At 43.7% G+C, this 20,536-nt stretch overlaps 1 protein-coding gene across 2 annotated transcripts in view; it reads right to left on the reverse strand.

The window, feature by feature from the left end:
• Nucleotides 1–20,536, reverse strand: part of nfatc1 (nuclear factor of activated T cells 1) — an 82,431-nt gene that overhangs the window by 24,002 nt on the left and 37,893 nt on the right. For both annotated transcript variants that reach the window (XM_075449550.1, XM_075449549.1), the window contains exon 7: nucleotides 9,104–9,159. In XM_075449550.1, the coding sequence (XP_075305665.1) occupies nucleotides 9,104–9,159 (56 nt within the window). The remainder of the gene's footprint in view (nucleotides 1–9,103; nucleotides 9,160–20,536) is intronic.

Raw genomic sequence — 20,536 nt, forward strand, 5'->3', positions numbered from 1 at the left:
AGGCCAGAAGGAGAAGCGATCAAAACATATCGACTGCCAAGCAGGGCTGTAGCGATACACTAATCTCACGATACGATACACAATATTCAGCCAACGATTCGATTCGATACGATACACTTACATCATTTTCTAAAAAAAAAAAAAAGGACTGTGTGATTTGACATGAATCGTCGCTGATTGGACTGGTGGCCCGACCTTTGACCCGGAAGAACACCGCCAGACAAACAGAAACAAAAAAACATGTCACAAACGTGAGAACTGTGCACTTTATATCATGTGACCCCTGGCATTGTATTGTATTATATTAATGTTCTGTTTTCACGAATTGTAACGTCTGACTTTTCAATAAAGTTGGCTTTAAAAAAAATAAAAAAAAATAGAAAATTAATTAATTAAAAAATAAATTTAAAAAAATCGATACTCGGGGCTGAAATATCGATACTTTATCGGGAAACAAAATATCGATATATATCGCAATATCGATAAAATTGCTCAGCTCTACTGCCAAGCCACATCGTCTTAATTAAATGTGAAAAATTTAATGCAAACTGGAAGGAGTCGGCAGATATGAGCAGCACCAGACTTTTCTTGTTTTGTTCTTGTTTGAATTAAATAAAAATGGACACTTCCTACGGTATGCGGCTGCGAAGTCTTCGTCCATAAGACGCAGTGATGCACCACAGGTTTGTATTTCGATATCTGGAAGTTAACAGCAGGCTGTGAGTCCAAAGGATTCTTCTTTCTGTGGTTATTTGGCAGAAAGTTAGGCTTTAATAACCCTTTCTCACTCGTGTGGAGACCGTCCTCCTCCTATAGACGAATCCATGTGGCGTTTTTGCCATAAGAGCAACTGCATGTGAATTTTGAAGGTTGCATAGTGAAAAGAATATACTTTAGCAACTTTAAAAACTACGACTTTTATTACATTTTCTAACAAAGTAGTTTTCAGTAACTTTAACCAAGTATTAGACAAGGTATGCTGCATTTGTGCCATCTGATCCTGACCCATAAAAAAAAACCAATGCATAATTTGAATGCAGTTTAACCAAAGAGTGATGTCCAATGACACTCATACCGGTAATCTAGTTTTAGGACCTGACCTGGAGAGCTGGAAACGCCCGATTGTGCTTCATCTGATTTGCAATTTACCCAGTTTTGTAAATTTGGGCCTAAATGAGGCAAAGTTGAGTCATTTTAAGGAATGAAGGGAATATTTTCATGGAAAATATGTCTAAATATTTCAAATCGATGCTCAGAAGAGTTAGTTTTTATGTTTTTTATGGGTTTGACTTCAACCAGAAGAGACTTATGTTCTTATATCTGCAGCAACCTATGAGAATATTCTAGTTTAAGGTGGAGAACCATCACATTCCTTTCAGTTGATTATTTGCTTTCCTGGATTCATTTTCTCACGTTTTTGCCTTTGCTTTGGTGGGGTCAGATTCTTTTTCTTGAAATTTGTAGCTTTAAGCGAGGACACGTTGAATAAAAATCCAAAAAATCTGGTTGTTATTTTGAATGAAAGAGCCTCAAAGAGACCATGAAGTCAGGTTAGGGAGAACTCTGGTTGTTTGCACTGTAGGTCGCATTGTAAAAAGAATGTATTTTAGCAACTTTAAAAACTACGACTTTTATTACATTTTCTAACAAAGTAGTTTTCAGTAACTTTAACCAAGTATTAGACGAGGTAACTCAGGAGCGTTATCTTAAGATTTTAGATGATGTTTACGTCATTCAAAAAAATATGACTTGCGTTTCCCTCCTGCTGCTTGTAGGGGCGGGACTTAACTTACAGAACACCCTTATGGGTCGTATCTGACCTTTATGGTCACTTTGATTGGAGGACTTGATGCATTTGTGCCGTCTGATCCTGACCCATAGAAAACAATGAATCATTTGAATGCAGTTTAACCAAAGAGTGATGTCCAATGACACTCATAATCTAGTTTTAGGACCTGACCTGGAGAGCTGGAAACGCCCAATTGTGCTTCATCTGATTTGCAATTTACCCAGTTTTGTATATTTGGGCCTAAATGAGGCAAAGTTGAGTCATTTTAAGGAATGAAGGGAATATTTTCATGGAAAATATGTCTAAATATTTCAAATCAATGCTCAGAAGAGTTAGTTTTTATGTTTTTTATGGGTTTGACTGCAACTACAAGAGTCCAGACTTATGTTCTTATATCTGCAGCAACCTATGAGAATATTCTAGTTTAAGGTGGAGAACCATCACATTCCTTTCAGTTGATTATTTGCTTTCCTGGATTCATTTTCTCACATTTTTGCCTTTGCTTTGGTGGGGTCAGATCCTTTTTCTTGAAATTTGTAGCTTTAAGCGAGGACACGTTGAATAAAAATCCGAAAAATCTGGTTGTTATTTTGAATGAAAGAGCCTCAAAGAGACCATGAAGTCAGGGTAGGGAGAACTCTGGTTGTTTGCACAGTGAATAACTCAAGTGATGTGAATAAACTGAAGTCGGGAGTGTCCAGATAGTTTATTTCCCCAGCAGAGCTTCCTGCTGAGAGTGAAGGCCTGGAGCAACCACGTTCCTGGGTTCAGTCCTACGCATTTCTGTGCACGTGTGAATATAAATGACTGAGTATGTTAGAGGTGCTGCTCAGTAGCCAGAAAGGGAGTCATCTGTCTACTAAACTGAGCCTTTAAGGACAAGCAGTGGTGATATGCTCAGGTGAAAGCAGACACGTTATATTAAATCACTACAGTCATAAAGCCAAGTGGAGCCAGATGAGGCTTTTTTTTTTTTTTTTCTACTTCACGGCCGATCCATCTGCATTTTAGAAAATGCTCTGGAAACTGTTCTGTAACTGCGTCCAGCTTTGACCCGACGTTGTTGTTCATTATCTCACTTCAGAGCTCGTCTTACAAAATAATCCTGAAATAAATCAGAAACACGTGAAAAAGAAAGTACTTTCTCTTTCCACTTTAAGGTTAAACACGTCAGGACGGAATGAAAATCATCTGGTTCTTAACAGATTTTAAAAATTAAGGTAAAAACAACCTCAGGCGACCCCAGTCTCTGAGGAGGAATCTCGGCCCACTCTTCTCTCCAGAGCTGCTTCAGCTCATTGAGGTTTGCAGCTCTGGTTTCTGCACAGTTCTCTGAAGGTCCCACCACAGTATCTCAGTCAGGCTGAGGTCTGGACTCTGACTAGGCCGTTGCAACACCTCGATTCTTCTCTTCTTCACACATTCTGCTGTAGATCTGCTGCTGTGTTTGGGATCTTTGTCCTGTTGATGAGCCAGTTTCAGCCCAGCTTTAGCTGTCGGACAGACGGCCTCACATCTGACTCTAGAACACTTTGGTATCCAGAGGAGTTCGAGGTGGACTCAGTTACTGCGAGGTGCCCAGGTCCTGTGGCTGCAGAACCAGCCCAGATCATCAGCCCTCCACCACCGTGCTTGACAGCTGGTGTGAGGTGTTTGTGCTGATATGCTGTGTTTGGTTTCCTCCAAACGTGCTGCTGTGCATTATGAGCAAACATCTCCACTTTGGTCTGCTCTGTCCAAAGGACATTGTTCCAGAAGTCTTGTGGTTTGTTCAGATGCAGCTTTGCAAACCTAAGCTGTGCTGCCATCTTCTTTTTAGAGAGGAGAGGCTTTCTCCTGCAGCCCTTCCACACAAGCCATACTTGTTCAGTCTGTTTCTAACTGTGCTGTCATGACCTTTAACCTTTAACATGCTGACTGAGGCCTGCAGAGTCTGAGATGTAGCTCTTGGGTTTCTGACCTTGGGGTGACCTTTAACCTTTAACATGCTAACTGAGGCCTGCAGAGTCTGAGATGTAGCTCTTGGGTTTGTGACCTTGGGGTGACCTTTAACCTGCTAACAGAGGCCTGCAAGAGTCTGAGATGTAGCTCTTTGGGTTTGTGACCTTGGGGTGACCTTTAACCTTTAACATGCTAACTGAGGCCTGCAGAGTCTGAGATGTAGCTCTTGGGTTTCTGACCTTGGGGTGACCTTTAACCTTTAACATGCTAACTGAGGCCTGCAGAGTCTGAGATGTAGCTCTTGGGTTTCTGACCTTGGGGTGACCTTTAACCTTTAACATGCTAACTGAGGCCTGCAGAGTCTGAGATGTAGCTCTTGGGTTTCTGACCTTGGGGTGACCTTTAACCTTTAACATGCTAACTGAGGCCTGCAGAGTCTGAGATGTAGCTCTTGGGTTACAACTCTTGGCTTATTTGGTAATAAGCTAACAGTTGATGTTACTCTGATGGGGGATTTACATGATTTTAAACCCTGTTAATGATGAATTTTTGTCCTTCAGCATTGAAAGAGGGTTCAGTTTTCATGAAAAAAACAAAATACAAATCTCAACCACTTGTTCTGAAGTGTTTAACATGACAAAATGATTTCTCTCCAACATGTGGAAGGAAGAAACGGAGCACGGAGGAGCATTTTTGGACTCCCAAAGTGGAAGCAGCAGGACCATCCATTTCAGCTTATACGAGCGATCTGTGTCCGTCTATAAATAATTCCAAACGTGAACATCAAATCCTCCCCGCTCTTCCAAAGCTGCGCTCCTCGGGAGGAAGTTCAGTGTGTTCAGGTGACAGAGGTGGTCAGGTATTAGGAATTTGTGGTCTGGTCTGTGTTGCTACGGAGGTTAAAATTTGTTTAAAATGGGACCGATCCAGCAGACGGAGCCGAGCAGGAGGCCCTTTGTCTATTCAGGCAGACAGATGTGTCCCAGCAGTCACTGTGGGAGTGTGTGTTGTGCAATGGGAAGAGACTGGGAGCAGGTGCAGCACCTCACAGACAGACGCCCTCTAATCCCCTCCTCCATCTCCCAGACTCTCAGCTGTCGAGCACAAACTCCCACAGGTTGAAGGCTGAACTTCAGAACACCTTTTCCACACGATTCACACGCAAATGCTGCTGTATGGAAGTTTTTCTGTGCCATTAGAGTTTGAATACGAATTTCTAATATTGAATTTTTACAGCATCAAAATCAGACTTTGAATTTGAAAAACCTTGTAAAAAAACAGTGTAAAAAAAAAATCAATTTCTAAAACCAAAAATCAGTGTAAAAAAATTAAACATCTAAAAAAAATTCAGTGGAAAAAAAAAAAAATCAATGGAAAAAGTTTTAAAGTTGAATTTTTTTTTAGAAATTGATTTTTTTTTTTACACTGTTGGTTTTTCAAATTCAAAGTCTAATTTTGATGCAGTAAAAATAGGTAGGTTCACTTCCTGTTTTCAAAACAAAAGCACCAATTGTATCATAATGGCTGTCCCTGTGATAAAAGGCAACGGGTATTTTATTTTGTGAAAATAACCGGAAGTGTGTTGCTCACTGCAGCTAGCTTTAGTAGCGCCGAATTTGTGGGAACAAAATTGTAAATAGCCGGTATTTTGTCAGGTTTCCAACACGTTGGGGATCTAAACGACTACTTTCTCGCCTGAAAATGTTTCAAATGTTGCTAAAGTTTACAGAGTTTAGAGCTCAAGTTAAATCAGCTTCAGGCCGGCTGATTTTGGCTCGGATAGGAGCGAAATGCATTGTGGGTAAACGCTCTGTATACTGTCTGATCGATGAGTATGCAGTATGGAAGTATGTAGTATGTAGTACGCGGTTTCGAACACAGCTAATCACTCCCTATTTAAACCGCCACTTCCTACCAGAAGGCTGTGTTCCTTTGTGTGAACAGCGTGCCTCTTTGCTGGGTGTTTGTCTGATATTTGGATAGATTTATTAGCTTTATTAGCTTGTGCTGGACTGTGACTTTTCTTATGTTTTTTGTATGTTCTGAAGGCGCTACTAGAGTCCTGTGTTTTGGTTTTATGTTATTTTGACTAAAACCGGTTTTGAAGCCTCTTGGTTTGTTTGATTTTGTTTTGGCTTCATTTTGGTTTTGTTTGGAGTTTTGAAATTACCTCTCTAACTTTAAGATGTAAGTATTTGTTTTGGAGATTTTTGTTTTATTTATGGTATTGTTTTAAGACCCTCATTTGACTTGTGGATTATTGTAAAATTTCAGCTTAAATTCCACGAAAAAGAAAACTAAACAATAAACGCTTAACTATTTTTACCTTTAAAACATCTGGGTATTTTTATTACTATTTTTATTATTTTCTTTAATGTTCAACCCCCCCTAACAAGGGATCTTCCCATTTACTTTGACTTTTATTTAACTGAAGACAGATAAACCGAAAACATCCTGAAGGGGAAATTAATCCGTCAGCAAACATCCGTTCCTGCATCCAGATTTAGCAACACAATCCAAACAAAAAAAAGGCTTTTACTACTTTGTAAGGTTGAAATTTCTTTCCTCACAACACTTTAAACGAGACCTTATTTCCTGACATACGTCAGGAAATAACTGCCGGGAGGCTTCACGGACACGGCAGCAGAACGGGCTCAATCATGGCTTAATATTCAACATGTTTCTAGTTTTCACAGCCAGCAGAAAACACAACCTCTGGCAGAATACACGGAGCTCTCGCTGTTGGAGGATGTTCATTCAGTTTTATTTTGTAGCAGAAAATAAACACAAAACTATTTCATTTATCAGCTGGACATCGACTTTTGTTGTTTCTTCAAAAACAGACCTTTAAAAAAACAAGTGCTTTGATTAATGGCAATATTTTCAGATTAAAAACAGGAAGATGTGTGGAGCCATGAACCAGAAATGAATAAACACATCACAGACAGCACTTTGTTTTAGCTCCTCTGTCAGATTTCACTCATTAAAAACATTATTCTTCATCAGTCCGGTTCCAGCTTTGCTGTTCAGCAGCTCTAAAGGATGGAGCCTCACCAGGGAGCATTTTCTGCAGTTTTCATTAGAAATCTGAACTCAGACTGAGATCTGGACTGTTTGGGGTCACATGGCACTGAAAGGATCGGATTATTGGCTAAATTACAATCAGACTGAGTTATTAAGTGCATGTAGACACCTTAATCTGACTAAGAATTAGATCGGATCGGATTAAGACCCCGAGATAACTGGGTTGAAAGTCACTCTAAACCTTCTTGTAGACGCTGAAGCACGTGGTGAATTAGACTTTGCGTTCTGCGCGTGCTCCAGATGTTTTCCCGGGGTCGTGACCCGGAAGTCAAAGGAGACGATATTCCTGTTGTTGTCGCCGTCAGAAAGAAACAAACAACGCGATGGAGAATGCTCCGTTGGGCATCGCGTTTGTGCAACAAGCAGCTCATCACAGACCAAATGTAGAGGGACGTAGCTTCATCTTGCTCTGCGTTCTCCATCTTTCTCCAATGCCTGAGTTTGTTGTTGTTGGTGGTGGTGAAGAGGTCAACAGGAAGTGGCTCTATTAGCAACAGTTGGAATGGGTACAGCGCCACCTATCATACCGGGGTATGACACGCTTTGTGCCTCTGATCCCATTCATTCACCGCCATATATCCAAGGAGAATTACCCTTATAACTCATTCTTATTGTAATTTAGCCAATTATCCGACCCTTTCAGGGCCATGTGACCCCACTGACTGATGGTGGAAATGTGCTGGTTTCCTTCAGCCGGTCATCTTTCTGTGTTTCATTGGACCAAACCAAAGTTCCAGCATCGTCTCCTTGGTGATCCATCTCTGAGTCTCACCTCCATCCAACTATCCACAGTCCATGGTTGCTTCTCTTCAGACCTGCTTTTCTTCTCTTCAGGTGTTACTGATGCTTTAAGTTTGGCTTCTCTGGATGGAAATCCCATTTTCCTTCAGCTGCTTTCTCACAGTTTGCTCCTGTTTCTGTTTTCAGACACTTTGAGGTTTCTGTCCCTCTTTCTGACTCTTTGACCTGTATGTTTCCTTTTTACAGCCTTCCCGTTTTGTTTGTTCTTTCTCCTGATTTCCGACCAGCTGACTGGGACCAACCAGCATCTTCTGCCTCTCTCTGAGCCGAGTTACCTTCCTGGAGGAGTTTTATAATCCTTTCCACTGTTTCCACTGACAGCTCCCTTGTTGGGACCATGGCTGTGTTCAAAACCACCTACTTCATACTACATACTGCATACTCATCGATCAGACAGTATGCAGAGCGTTTACCCACAATGCATTTCGCTCCTGCCAGAGCCGAAATCAGCCGGCCTGAAGCTGATTTCGCTTCAGCTCTAAACTCTGTAAACTTTAGCAACATTTGAAACATTTTCAGGTGAGAAAGTAGTCGTTTAGATCCCCAACGTGTTGAAAACCTGATAAAATACCAGCTATTTACAATTTTGTTCCCGACGAATTCGGCGCTACTAAAGCTAGCCGCAGTGAGCGACGCACTTCCGTTTATTTTCACAAAATAAAATACCCGTTGCCTTTTATCATAGGGAAAGCCATTACCATACAATTGGTGCTTTTGTTTTGAAAACAGGAAGTGAACCGACCCTCGTTGCAGCTAGCTTGAAACTGCCGTTTTGACAGGAAATGATGATCGGCGACGTCACGTTACGTTGCATCTTGGGTAGTTTGAGTATGAGTAGTAACCTCATGATGCATACCCAACATTTCGGAGAATCTAGTATGCATCCGGGAACTTAAAAAAAGTTAAAGTTAGTATGAGTAGTAGGAGAAGTAGGCGGTTTCGAACACAGCCCATGTTTCCTGTCATGTTTCCTCATTAAACTCTGAACGAACTCTCTTTTAACTGCAGACTCGTTTGCATATTTACACTTGTGCAGGTAATCGTTACAGAAACTCACATTACGGGCTGATTATTTCCTTTACTCGATCTAAGGAAAAGTGCCATTAATTACGACAGTTTTATCCTCTTTTTGGTGCAACAAAGCCACAGTGTTCTTCTGTTAAATAAAAACCAATTAGCAGAGGGGCGGCTCCAGATGTTTTGCCAGGGGGGTTTGTGTTAGCTGACCTGGGCATCTCTCAGAATGTGAGGCAGCTAACTGCAGACTGAGATTTGTATAAAAAAGCTGTTATTGTGCGTCAGTCTTCACCCAGACGCCGTTCCCTCTTGGTTTACTCGATTCAGACGTCAGTTCGCTTTCCAAATGTCAACGTTTTGGCACAGAGTTCAGTTCCATTATTGAGAACAGCTGTTTTATGCATTCGACTTAAAAAAATCCTGAAATGAGACCAGACTCGTCACGATGATTGTGTCTCGTGTATCACTTACAGGCTTCGAGGCGTCTCTCTCAACCTTGGCCTCAGTTTCCCAGAGGTGGTGGCCGTCTGAAAGATTAAGAAAAAAAAGAGAGAGAGAATTACAGATCCGACAGAAACTGCAGGGTTTTCTCTTTATCTGTTACATCAGTGATCTATAAAACAGAGAGAGCTTTGCAAACGTCATTCCGTCTGAGCTGCAGCACATGAGCTCATCTCCTGAGCGACAGAAAACTGACGCAGGCCTGAAAACACTCCAGTCATTCCAAAGGGATGAGCCTCGTCTTTGGTGGACGGGAGAAAGCTCGACTTGGTGGAGGCGAGGAATCCCGACACGCTGGAGCAGCTGGCCGACTCGTTAACGCACAGCAACTGGAAACCTCCTGCTTTTTGTGTTCTCACAGGACTCTCTCTCTCTGTTGTTCCCATGCGATGATTGTTAAACGGTATTTTTCTTATTCTTTTTGTTGCCACAATAAAGACGTTTTCCCATCGGGCTATAAAAAACGAGGCATCGCACAAAGCTGCGGGAAACACAGGCCTGCTGAAAAGTTGAGTTTGATTTGTCACGGTGCCCAATGAGGTGCGAGTGAAACTGTATCTGCAACCAATTTATCAGACACGGAGGGAAACCCCTGACTCATTAACGAAGCCCTGAAAAGACATTTAAGTACTGTGAAATGAGTTTATGTGGGAAGTAAAGTGCATTTTTCAAGAAAAAAAAAAAGAGCAGCTGTGGGCAATTCCTTCAAGTTTTGTGCCATTGCTCAACAGGCAGTTTTGATAAGCATGAAGTGAGCTAAGAGCAGGGTGAAAGTGGACGTATGGGATTTGAACCGTTTGTGTGGAGGTGACAGAGATGAATAAGCTGCAGTTAGATGCCGACAGCCTTCTGATCTGATCAGATTCCTTTAGAAATCTTAGTCACTGCTTACCAGATTTAAGGTAAACACAAAAAACTTGTGCTAAAGAAAGAAAAAATGGACCAGACTCAGTGAATAATTCCCTATTATCCCTAAAATATAGATCAGTGAGCAGTGCTGACCAACATGTCATTGGGCCCATCAGGTGGGAACCTCCTTTCATCAGTGTTTCGTCGAGTTGGGCCCACGACACCTCCAGGAGGCAAGACTAACGCTGTGTTCGAAACCGCATACTACATACTACATACTTCCATACTACATACTCATCGATCAGACAGTATGCAGAGCGTTTACCCACAATGCATTTTGCTCCTGCCCGAGCCGAAATCAGCCGGCCTGAAGCTGATTTCGCTTAAGCTCTAAACTTTGTAAACTTTAGCAACATTTGAAACATTTTCAGGCGAGAAAGTAGTCGTTTAGATCCCCAACGTGTTGAAAACCTGACAAAATACCGGCTATTTACAATTTTGTTCCCACGAATTGGGAGCACTTAGTTTCAAAAGATCTCAGTGAGATCAACCAATCGTCACGATTGTTTTCATGAGAAAACGTTCAAGCATATGTCAGAAGAAACGTTTAAAGTGACGTTTTAATGACGCGGCTCTATATCCTTGAGCTTGCATTCTATCGAATGACCAGCAGGGGGCGAGACCTGGTGCTTAACGTAAAGCTGCTTCCAACTTAAACCTAAAGTTTATGGTCTCAGCTGCTAGTTTTAAACCTGTATGATGTTGACTTATTTAGTATTATATAGATGATAAAAGAATTATATTAAAACTACCTTTTGATCAATAAGATGCTATGTACTGGGAGCGCTTAGTTTCCAAAGATCTCTGTCAGATCAACCAATCGTCACGATTGTTTTCATGAGACCAAAATGGTGACCTCCAAAGGCCTCAGAGCACACAGCCACGAGTTCTTTTTCATGCATTCTGTGTATGCAAAGCGGATAACTGTGACTTACCAAAAGAAAAGGTGGAAAACATTAGAAAAATCTCCATTAACTCAACATTCACTCTGAGCCTGAGATGAATCCACAAAGAGCGTTAAGAGTAACAGAGGCATGAGACATGTGGGGTGTGCACACACACAAACACACCCATGTGTGGTTTCATAAATCAAAGTAAGATTTGTAAACCATGTGGCAGGAAAACCTCCCTGTGAAGAGGAAGGAAAACGTCTTGTCAAACAGGAAACCGTACAGCGGGAAGATAAAGCACCGAATGTTATAGCTTCATTTTTTTTTTATCTATATAACTAAAGTTCTTCTCGTTTAATTCGTCCAGTGGGAGCATTGCATTATGGGAAAGTAAATCCTCCAAAGCGGGTGTGAAACTGTTGAAATTTACGACAACAAAATTCGGTACACTCATTCATCATGCCCAGATGCACAAAAAAGTCTCATGCCGCCATGGTCCCACGTCCACAGGAAGGCGGCCATTTTGAATGGAAGGTGAGTTTTGGTGCCATTTTTGACCGATTCCACGCCTTGCATATGATCGAACTCGTCCTACAGATTTAATGCTACAGACTTCAAACTTGGCCAGGTTACTCTTAAGACATGGGGGGGGGAATTCATAGAGAAACTTTTTCAAAACTTAAAGGGCGTGGCGATGCCTCAAAGTTCGATAACTCGCCATCACTCGCCACAAAAATTGAAGTCGCTTATAACTCCCACATACATTATCCAATCTGTCCCAAACTTCATACGGTGAATGCTGGACCCAGCCTGAACGCGTACATATTATCATAGTGACATCCACCTATAGCGCCACCTGCTGGTGGTTGGAAACGTTTTGTTTTTTTCCACACCTCAAATTTGAACAAACTCCTCCTACAGATTTAATGCTACAAGCTTTAAACTTGGCCAGGTTACTCTCAAGACATGGGGGGAAGAAATGATGGAGAAACTTTTCCGAACTCTGAACGGTGTGGGCGTGGCCAGGCGGTGAAAATCGTGTGATGGCGTTTGTGGTTTGAAAGCCTTATCATCATCGCAAGGTCATGAAACTTGGCACACACGTCCACCCTGACGACCACGTATGTATGTAAAGGGTATCGTGTGTACCCTACTGTATCTACTGTAAAGCACTTTGGTACACCGTAAGGATTGTTTGTAAAGGGCTGTATAAATAAAATACATTTACATTAGGAGCGTCTCCAGAAGGGAAGCCTCGATCCACAGGAGGCAAACTTGTTTTTCAGCTCTCTCCATCCATCTGTTTTCTGACTCACTCGCACATCATTTTTCACATCGGTGCAGAGATAGAAAAACTAAAGCTGCTTTTTCTGTGCCCGTCCACCTTTTGCCAGGAAATTTCTCAAGAGCTTTTTGAAAAGCTGAATATGTGGGATGCCTTTGTTTGTAAAGTGCAACCACATAATTGATAACCACAGAATGTTCCAGAGTTATAGAGAAACATCTGCTCGACGCTTGCGCCGATCCAATGAAAAAACTTCGGCTGCAGATACTCTCCCAGCTCCCCCTCCCACCAATCTGCAGCAAAAGCACAATTTAGTTTCAGGCTGCCTGCTGGCCCACTGTGCTGGACGCCGTCCAACATTAGCGGAGTTAAACAGCTAGAGTTTTAACCCGGACTCAGAGATCTGAACACATCACAGGAGCTTTAAAATCTTTACTCTGGCTTCCAGTCAGTCACAGAATAGATTTTAAAAGCCTGCTGATGGTTTACAATCTGTGATCTGTTCAGAGAATATAAAGCCAGCAGAGCTCTTATATCCAAGGACTCAGGTCAGCTGGTCCAGTCCAGAGTCCAGACTAAACATGGAGAAGCAGCACTTAGCTGTTATGCTGCAAACAAGTGGAACAAACTGCCAGTGGAGATTAAACTTTCACCAAATGGAGACATTTTTAAATCCAGGTTAAAAACATTTCTTTTCTCATGTGTCTATGCATGAAATCTGCACGCTATCTTTGAACTTATCTGGACTGTTGCTCGTTTTTAAATTAATTTAAATTGTTTTATTTGTTTCTCTTTATATTCTTTTATGTATTTTTAATGCTTCTTCCACTCCCTGCTGCAATGCTTTTATTTTATGTAAAGCACTTTGAATTGTTCTGTACATGAAATGTGCTACACTGGAAAAAATCTAAAACTTACCAAGTATATTTGTCTCATTTCTACTCAAAATATCTCATTACACCTAATATAAGACATAACTGTCTAACAAGTACCATTTCAGCCAGATATAGGGACTTGTTTTAATACAATACATCTAGAATATCTTGTTAAGTGAAAAAGTCTTGAAAACATCTTGTTTTCAGTCACATTTCACATGAAACAAGCTTTTTTTTTTTTTTAATTTGAAGAGGTTTTTAAGCTAATTTCAAGATCACTTTTAACTCAAAAGTCCTAAATATCACATCTTATTTCAAGAAATCTTGACAAGCCGGTTTTCACTAGTTCCATTGGCAGATTTTTTTTGCTTATTTCAAGCAAAAACGTCTTGTATTTGTTGTTTTTTTACTTATTTTTGGAGGGCCATTTTTTCCAGTGTACAAATAAATTTGATTTGATTTGATTAGCGGAGTTAAAAACAGCTCAACCTAAAGCCGTCCCAGCGTATAAACCCAGGCGTCCCTCCACGACTCCTCCAGCTGTGGCGGCGTCCCAGCCCCTCAGAAGTGCAACGCTCTACACAAATCACTGCTTTCTCAGGACAGACATAACACAGAGCTGTCGATGACACGGCGGTGGTGGCAGCCGGGGGGATCAAACAATATACAGCTCAGTTATTTGTCAAGTTGTGTTTATAAATGGAATAAAACGGCTCCTTGTGCTCCCTAATTGGAACTGGGTGGAGTGAGACTTTGGTGCCCAGAGTGAAACAGCGGGATGGCATGTGCCCAAGCTCTTAGAACGTACAGTAAATATAAACACATGCTCAGCCCGGGCCCATGTGGCAGCTCTGAGAGCTCTGAAAGGGCTGCCTTGTCCTCGGTGCCGACGACCGAAACCCCTTCCGGCCCCCCGAAAACACACGGATTTCACAAGTTTTAAACGTCAGCTGACGTCCACGCGTGGAGAAATCCATCTGCGGGCTTCCTCTGAAGGGCTGCCGACTCTCTGAGACTTATGAAAACATAATCCCCGCTGTTTACGAGGCTGTAATTGATTTGTTTATGAAAACAGCCATTGTTCTGAGAAGTGTCAGAGGCAGCCAAACCGCCGAACTGCTTCAAGTGGAAGTCATTGTTCTGTGAATGCAGAGAAACCAAAAAGCCTGCTGACCATGTGCACCACCGAGGAAAAGCAGAGCTTCTTCCAAACAAAACCTCTGGCCGAGCTGAGCGAACTCAGCCTGTTAAAAAACGGTCTCGCTCACAGCTTTCAAGGGTTTAGGCAAAGCAAGTTTATTGCCAGAGATGGGGACTCGAGTTGCTGTTTTGATGACTTGTGACTTGACATGAAAAAAAATTAAAAGACTTGAGACTCGACTCGGACATGGAAGTTAAAGACTCGGCACTTGACTTGACTTGAGACACGATGACTTGAATGACTTGAGAGTTATTCAGTTCATGTTTTCAGTTTGAATATAAAATTAATGAATTACTTTAAAAAATAATATGGATTACCCGGTAGGAGCGCAGGCTGAGAATGGCGTCATGATTGGATCCCTACCCTGTCAATCAGTCATGCCCTAACTTACGTGTTTATGAGGGAATAAACTCATATCAGATATGCATCAACATGTCAGCGGGACCGAGAGACGTTATCTTCGGCTTTCGTAATCACCATTTTGACGGCAAAAGACGAACAGCACAGTGCAAGACATGCGGCATCAACATCTCAGACAGCCAGACGACAACTTCCAACTTTGTTCGTCATTTGAAGATCCATTCTGACCAGTAAGTGCTCGTCAAATTAGCTAATATTATCCTGTAGCCTAGTCGGTAGTTAGCTAACGTTAGCTTGATACGATACGGGGTGGACAGGTTGGACACATTGGCCAATGATGTTTACTGACAGTTACTTATATCTTTGTGTTTTCACTTTATTAAGATCAGATTCTGCAGGTAAAACTGCAATAATAAGGTGACCTGACTTGACTTGCCCAAGAAAAAATTACTTGGGACTTACTTGAGACTTGAAAGCTAAGACTTGGGACTTGCACATGTGTGACTTGGTCCCATCTCTGTTTATTTGTACAGCACAATTCAACTACAAGGCGATTCAAAGTGCTTTACAGATACATTAAAACAGTAAAAATAAAAAGCATGATTTAAATCTTAAACAAAAAAGAAAGAAATAAGAGATAGAATCAGATAAAATCAGGAGTTAAAATGTGAATAAGTTTTGAAACTCAAGCTTCACACTGGAAAAACTCTAAATCTTACCAAGTATATTCGTCTCATTGAGTATCTCATTACACTTGATATAAGACACAACTGCCTAACAAGTACCATTTCAGCCAGATATAGGGACTTGTTTGAAGACAATACATCTTGAATATCTTGTTAAGTGAAAAAGTCTTGAAAACAAATTGTTTTGAGTCATATTTCATATGAAACAAGCTTTGTTTTTTTCATTTGAAGAGGTTTTTAAGCTAATTTCAAGATTACTTTTAACTCAAAAGTCCTAAATATCACATTTTATTTCAAGAAATCTTGACAAGCTGATTTTCACTAGTTCCATTGGCAGATTTTTTTTGCTTATTTCAAGCAAAAACGTTTTGTATTTGTTGTTTTTTTACTTTTTACTACTATTTTTGGAGGGGCATTTCTTCCAGTGTGCATCATGGGTAGTTTGAGTGTGAGTAGTGACCTCATGATGCATACCCAACATTTCGGCGAATCTAGTATGCATCTGGGAACTTCTCGCTTACTAAAACTTGCATACTAACTCAAAAAGTTAGGCTTTCTGGGAGTTTGTTCCAGACATGTGGAGCATAGAAGCTGAATGCAGCTTCTCCATGTCTGGTTCTGACTCTGGGAACTGATAGAAGACCGGATCCAGAGGAACTGATGGGTCTGGAAGGTTCATACTGGGTCAGGAGGTCACTGATGCATTCTGGTCCTGGACCATTCAGAGAGAGATGGACGCTCGTCTCGTTTTCTAACGAGACTTCCAGACGCAGCCCAGCAGCTCCTCAAAGCCCAATTTTCAGCTCGTCTTACTCGCTGCTCTGCCCGAGAACAATTTAATCAAAAGCACGTCACATGCGGAGGGAGAGCTCCGTCTTCACTGGACTGTAACCCCAACTAATCAGCTTACAGAAACAAGGACAGGTGAAAGAATAGCTGAGCGAAAACACAGCTATGTCCACAGCTGCGGAGTTTGATGGATCAGGGAGTTTCACAGCGAGTCTAACTGCAGCAGAGCAGGCAGGCTTCCAGAGCGGCGGGCCAGATGGGAAAGTGCTTTTTTTTCTTCTGGAAGGATTTCCTCCAGGATCTCTCGCTGAAATTGAGCTGTTATCAGCCATGATGGGGGAAACGCAGAAAAACCACTTAAAATACACACAAAAAGGTTTAAAAGACGCAATTTCAAAAACATTTAATTTAATAAATCAGTGCTTTGCTGATAGATTAGCTTAAAATCAATCCCTTTAGCCTCCACCTTCCTTCAGCCTCCATCTTCATTTAGTCTCCACCTCCCACCAGCCGCCTTCCTTTAGCCTCCACCTTAGCCTCCACCTTCCTTCAGCCTCCACCTTCCTTTAACCTCCACCTTCATTTAGTCTCCACCTCCCACCAGACACCTTCCTTCAGCCTCCACCTTAGTCTCCACCTTCCTTTAGCCTCCATCTTCATTTAGTCTCCACCTCCCACCAGCCACCTTCCTTCAGCCTCCACCTTAGTCTCCACCTTCCTTCAGCCTCCATCTTCATTTAGTCTCCACCTCCCACCAGCCACCTTCCTTCAGCCTCCACCTTAGCCTCCACCTTCCTTTAGCCTCCATCTTCATTTAGTCTCCACCTCCCACCAGCCACCTTCCTTCAGCCTCCACCTTAGTCTCCACCTTCCTTCAGCCTCCACCTTCCTTTAGCCTCCATCTTCATTTAGTCTCCACCTCCCAACAGTCGCCTTCCTTTAGCCCCCACCTTCCTTCAGCCTCCACCTTCCTTTAGCCTCCATCTTCTTTTAGTCTCCACCTCCCACCAGCCACCTTCCTTCAGCCTCCACCTTCCTTCAGCCTCCACCTTCCTTCAGCCTCCACCTTCCTTTAGTCTCCACCTCCCACCAGCCACCTTCCTTTAGCCTCCACCTTAGTCTCCACCTTCTTTTAGCCTCCACCTTCCTTCAACCTCCACCTTCCTTTAGCCTCCACCTTCCTTTAGCCTCCACCTTAGTCTCCACCTTCTTTCAGCCTCCACCTTAGTCTCCACCTTCCTTCAGTCTCCACCTTAGTCACCACCTTCCTTTAGCCTCCACCTTCCTTCAGCCTCTGCCTTTCTTTAGCCTCCACCTTAGCCTCCACCTTCCTTTAGCCTCCATCTTCATTTAGTCTCCACCTCCCACCAGCCACCTTCCTTCAGCCTCCACCTTAGTCTCCACCTTCCTTTAGCCTCCATCTTCATTTAGTCTCCACCTCCCACCAGCCACCTTCCTTCAGCCTCCACCTTCCTTTAGCCTCCATCTTCCTTTAGTCTCCACCTCCCACCAGCCACCTTCCTTTAGCCTCAACCTTAGTCTCCACCTTCTTTTAGCCTCCACCTTCCTTTAGCCTCCACCTTCCTTCAGTCTCCACCTTAGCCTCCACCTTCCTTTAACCTCCACCTTAGCCTCCATCTTAATTTAGTCTCCACCTCCCAACAGCCGCCTTCCTTTAGCCTCCACCTTAGTCTCCACCTTCTTTCAGCCTCCATCTTAGTATCCACCTTCCTTCAGTCTCCACCTTAGTCACCACCTTCCTTCAGCCTCCACCTTCCTTTAGCCTCCACCTTCCTTTAGCCTCCACCTTCCTTTAGTCCCCACCAGCCACCTTCCTTCAGCCTCCACCTTCCTTTAGCCTCCATCTTCATTTAGTCTTCACCTCCCACCAGCCACCTTCCTTCAGCCTCCACCTTCCTTTAGCCTCCATCTTCATTTAGTCTCCACCTCCCACCAGCCGCCTTCCTTTAGCCTCCACCTTCCTTCAGCCTCCACCTTAGTATCCACCTTCCTTTAGCCTCCACCTTCCTTTAGCCTCCATCTTCCTTCAGTCTCCACCTTAGTCACCACCTTCCTTTAGCCTCCACCTTCCTTCACCCTCCGCCTTTCTTTAGCCTCCACCTTAGCCTCCACCTTCCTTTAGCCTCCACCTTAGTCTCCACCTTCCTTCAGTCTTCACCTTAGTCACCACCTTCCTTTAGCCTCCACCTTCCTTCAGTCTCCACCTTAGTCACCACCTTCCTTTAGCCTCCACCTTCCTTCAGCCTCCGCCTTTCTTTAACCTCCACCTTAGCCTCCACCTTCCTTTAGCCTCCATCTTCATTTAGTCTCCACCTCCCAGCAGCCACCTTCCTTCAGCCTCCACCTTAGTCTCCACCTTCCTTCAGCCTCCACCTTCCTTTAGCCTCCATCTTCATTTAGTCTCCACCTCCCACCAGCCGCCTTCCTTTAGCCTCCCCCTTAGTCTCCACCTTCTTTCAGCTTCCACCTTAGTCTCCACCTTAGTCACCACCTTCCTTTAGCCTCCACCTTCATTTAGTCTCCACCTCCCACCAGCCACCTTCCTTCAGCCTCCACCTTCCTTTAGCCTCCATCTTCCTTTAGTCTCCACCTCCCACCAGCCACCTTCCTTTAGCCTCCACCTTAGTCTCCACCTTCTTTTAGCCTCCACCTTCCTTTAGCCTCCGCCTTCCTTTAGCCTCCACCTTAGTCTCCACCTTCTTTCAGCCTCCACCTTAGTCTCCACCTTCCTTCAGTCTCCACCTTAGTCACCACCTTCCTTTAGCCTCCACCTTCCTTCAGCCTCTGCCTTTCTTTAGCCTCCACCTTAGCCTCCACCTTCCTTTAGCCTCCATCTTCATTTAGTCTCCACCTCCCACCAGCCACCTTCCTTCAGCCTCCACCTTAGTCTCCACCTTCCTTTAGCCTCCATCTTCATTTAGTCTCCACCTCCCACCAGCCACCTTCCTTCAGCCTCCACCTTAGTCTCCACCTTCCTTCAGCCTCCACCTTCCTTTAGCCTCCATCTTCCTTTAGTCTCCACCTCCCACCAGCCACCTTCCTTCAGCCTCCACCTTCCTTTAGCCTCCATCTTCCTTTAGTCTCCACCTCCCACCAGCCACCTTCCTTTAGCCTCAACCTTAGTCTCCACCTTCTTTTAGCCTCCACCTTCCTTTAGCCTCCACCTTCCTTCAGCCTCCACCTTAGCCTCCACCTTCCTTTAACCTCCACCTTAGCCTCCATCTTAATTTAGTCTCCACCTCCCAACAGCCGCCTTCCTTTAGCCTCCACCTTAGTCTCCACCTTCTTTCAGCCTCCACCTTAGTCTCCACCTTCCTTCAGTCTCCACCTTAGTCACCACCTTCCTTCAGCCTCCACCTTCCTTTAGCCTCCACCTTCCTTTAGCCTCCACCTTCCTTTAGTCCCCACCAGCCACCTTCCTTCAGCCTCCACCTTCCTTTAGCCTCCATCTTCATTTAGTCTTCACCTCCCACCAGCCACCTTCCTTCAGCCTCCACCTTCCTTTAGCCTCCATCTTCATTTAGTCTCCACCTCCCACCAGCCGCCTTCCTTTAGCCTCCACCTTCCTTCAGCCTCCACCTTAGTATCCACCTTCCTTTAGCCTCCACCTTCCTTTAGCCTCCATCTTCCTTCAGTCTCCACCTTAGTCACCACCTTCCTTTAGCCTCCACCTTCCTTCACCCTCCGCCTTTCTTTAGCCTCCACCTTAGCCTCCACCTTCCTTTAGCCTCCACCTTAGTCTCCACCTTCCTTCAGTCTTCACCTTAGTCACCACCTTCCTTTAGCCTCCACCTTCCTTCAGTCTCCACCTTAGTCACCACCTTCCTTTAGCCTCCACCTTCCTTCAGCCTCCGCCTTTCTTTAGCCTCTACCTTAGCCTCCATCTTCCTTTAACCTCCACCTTAGCCTCCACCTTCCTTTAGCCTCCATCTTCATTTAGTCTCCACCTCCCACCAGCCACCTTCCTTCAGCCTCCACCTTAGTCTCCACCTTCCTTCAGCCTCCACCTTCCTTTAGCCTCCATCTTCATTTAGTCTCCACCTCCCACCAGCCGCCTTCCTTTAGCCTCCCCCTTAGTCTCCACCTTCTTTCAGCTTCCACCTTAGTCTCCACCTTAGTCACCACCTTCCTTTAGCCTCCACCTTCATTTAGTCTCCACCTCCCACCAGCCACCTTCCTTCAGCCTCCACCTTCCTTTAGCCTCCATCTTCCTTTAGTCTCCACCTCCCACCAGCCACCTTCCTTTAGCCTCCACCTTAGTCTCCACCTTCTTTTAGCCTCCACCTTCCTTTAGCCTCCGCCTTCCTTTAGCCTCCACCTTAGTCTCCACCTTCTTTCAGCCTCCACCTTAGTCTCCACCTTCCTTCAGTCTCCAGCTTAGTCACCA

The sequence above is a fragment of the Odontesthes bonariensis genome, chromosome 18 (genome assembly GCF_027942865.1).
Source record: "Odontesthes bonariensis isolate fOdoBon6 chromosome 18, fOdoBon6.hap1, whole genome shotgun sequence".
In the NCBI taxonomy this organism is placed as follows: Eukaryota; Metazoa; Chordata; class Actinopteri; order Atheriniformes; family Atherinopsidae; genus Odontesthes; species Odontesthes bonariensis.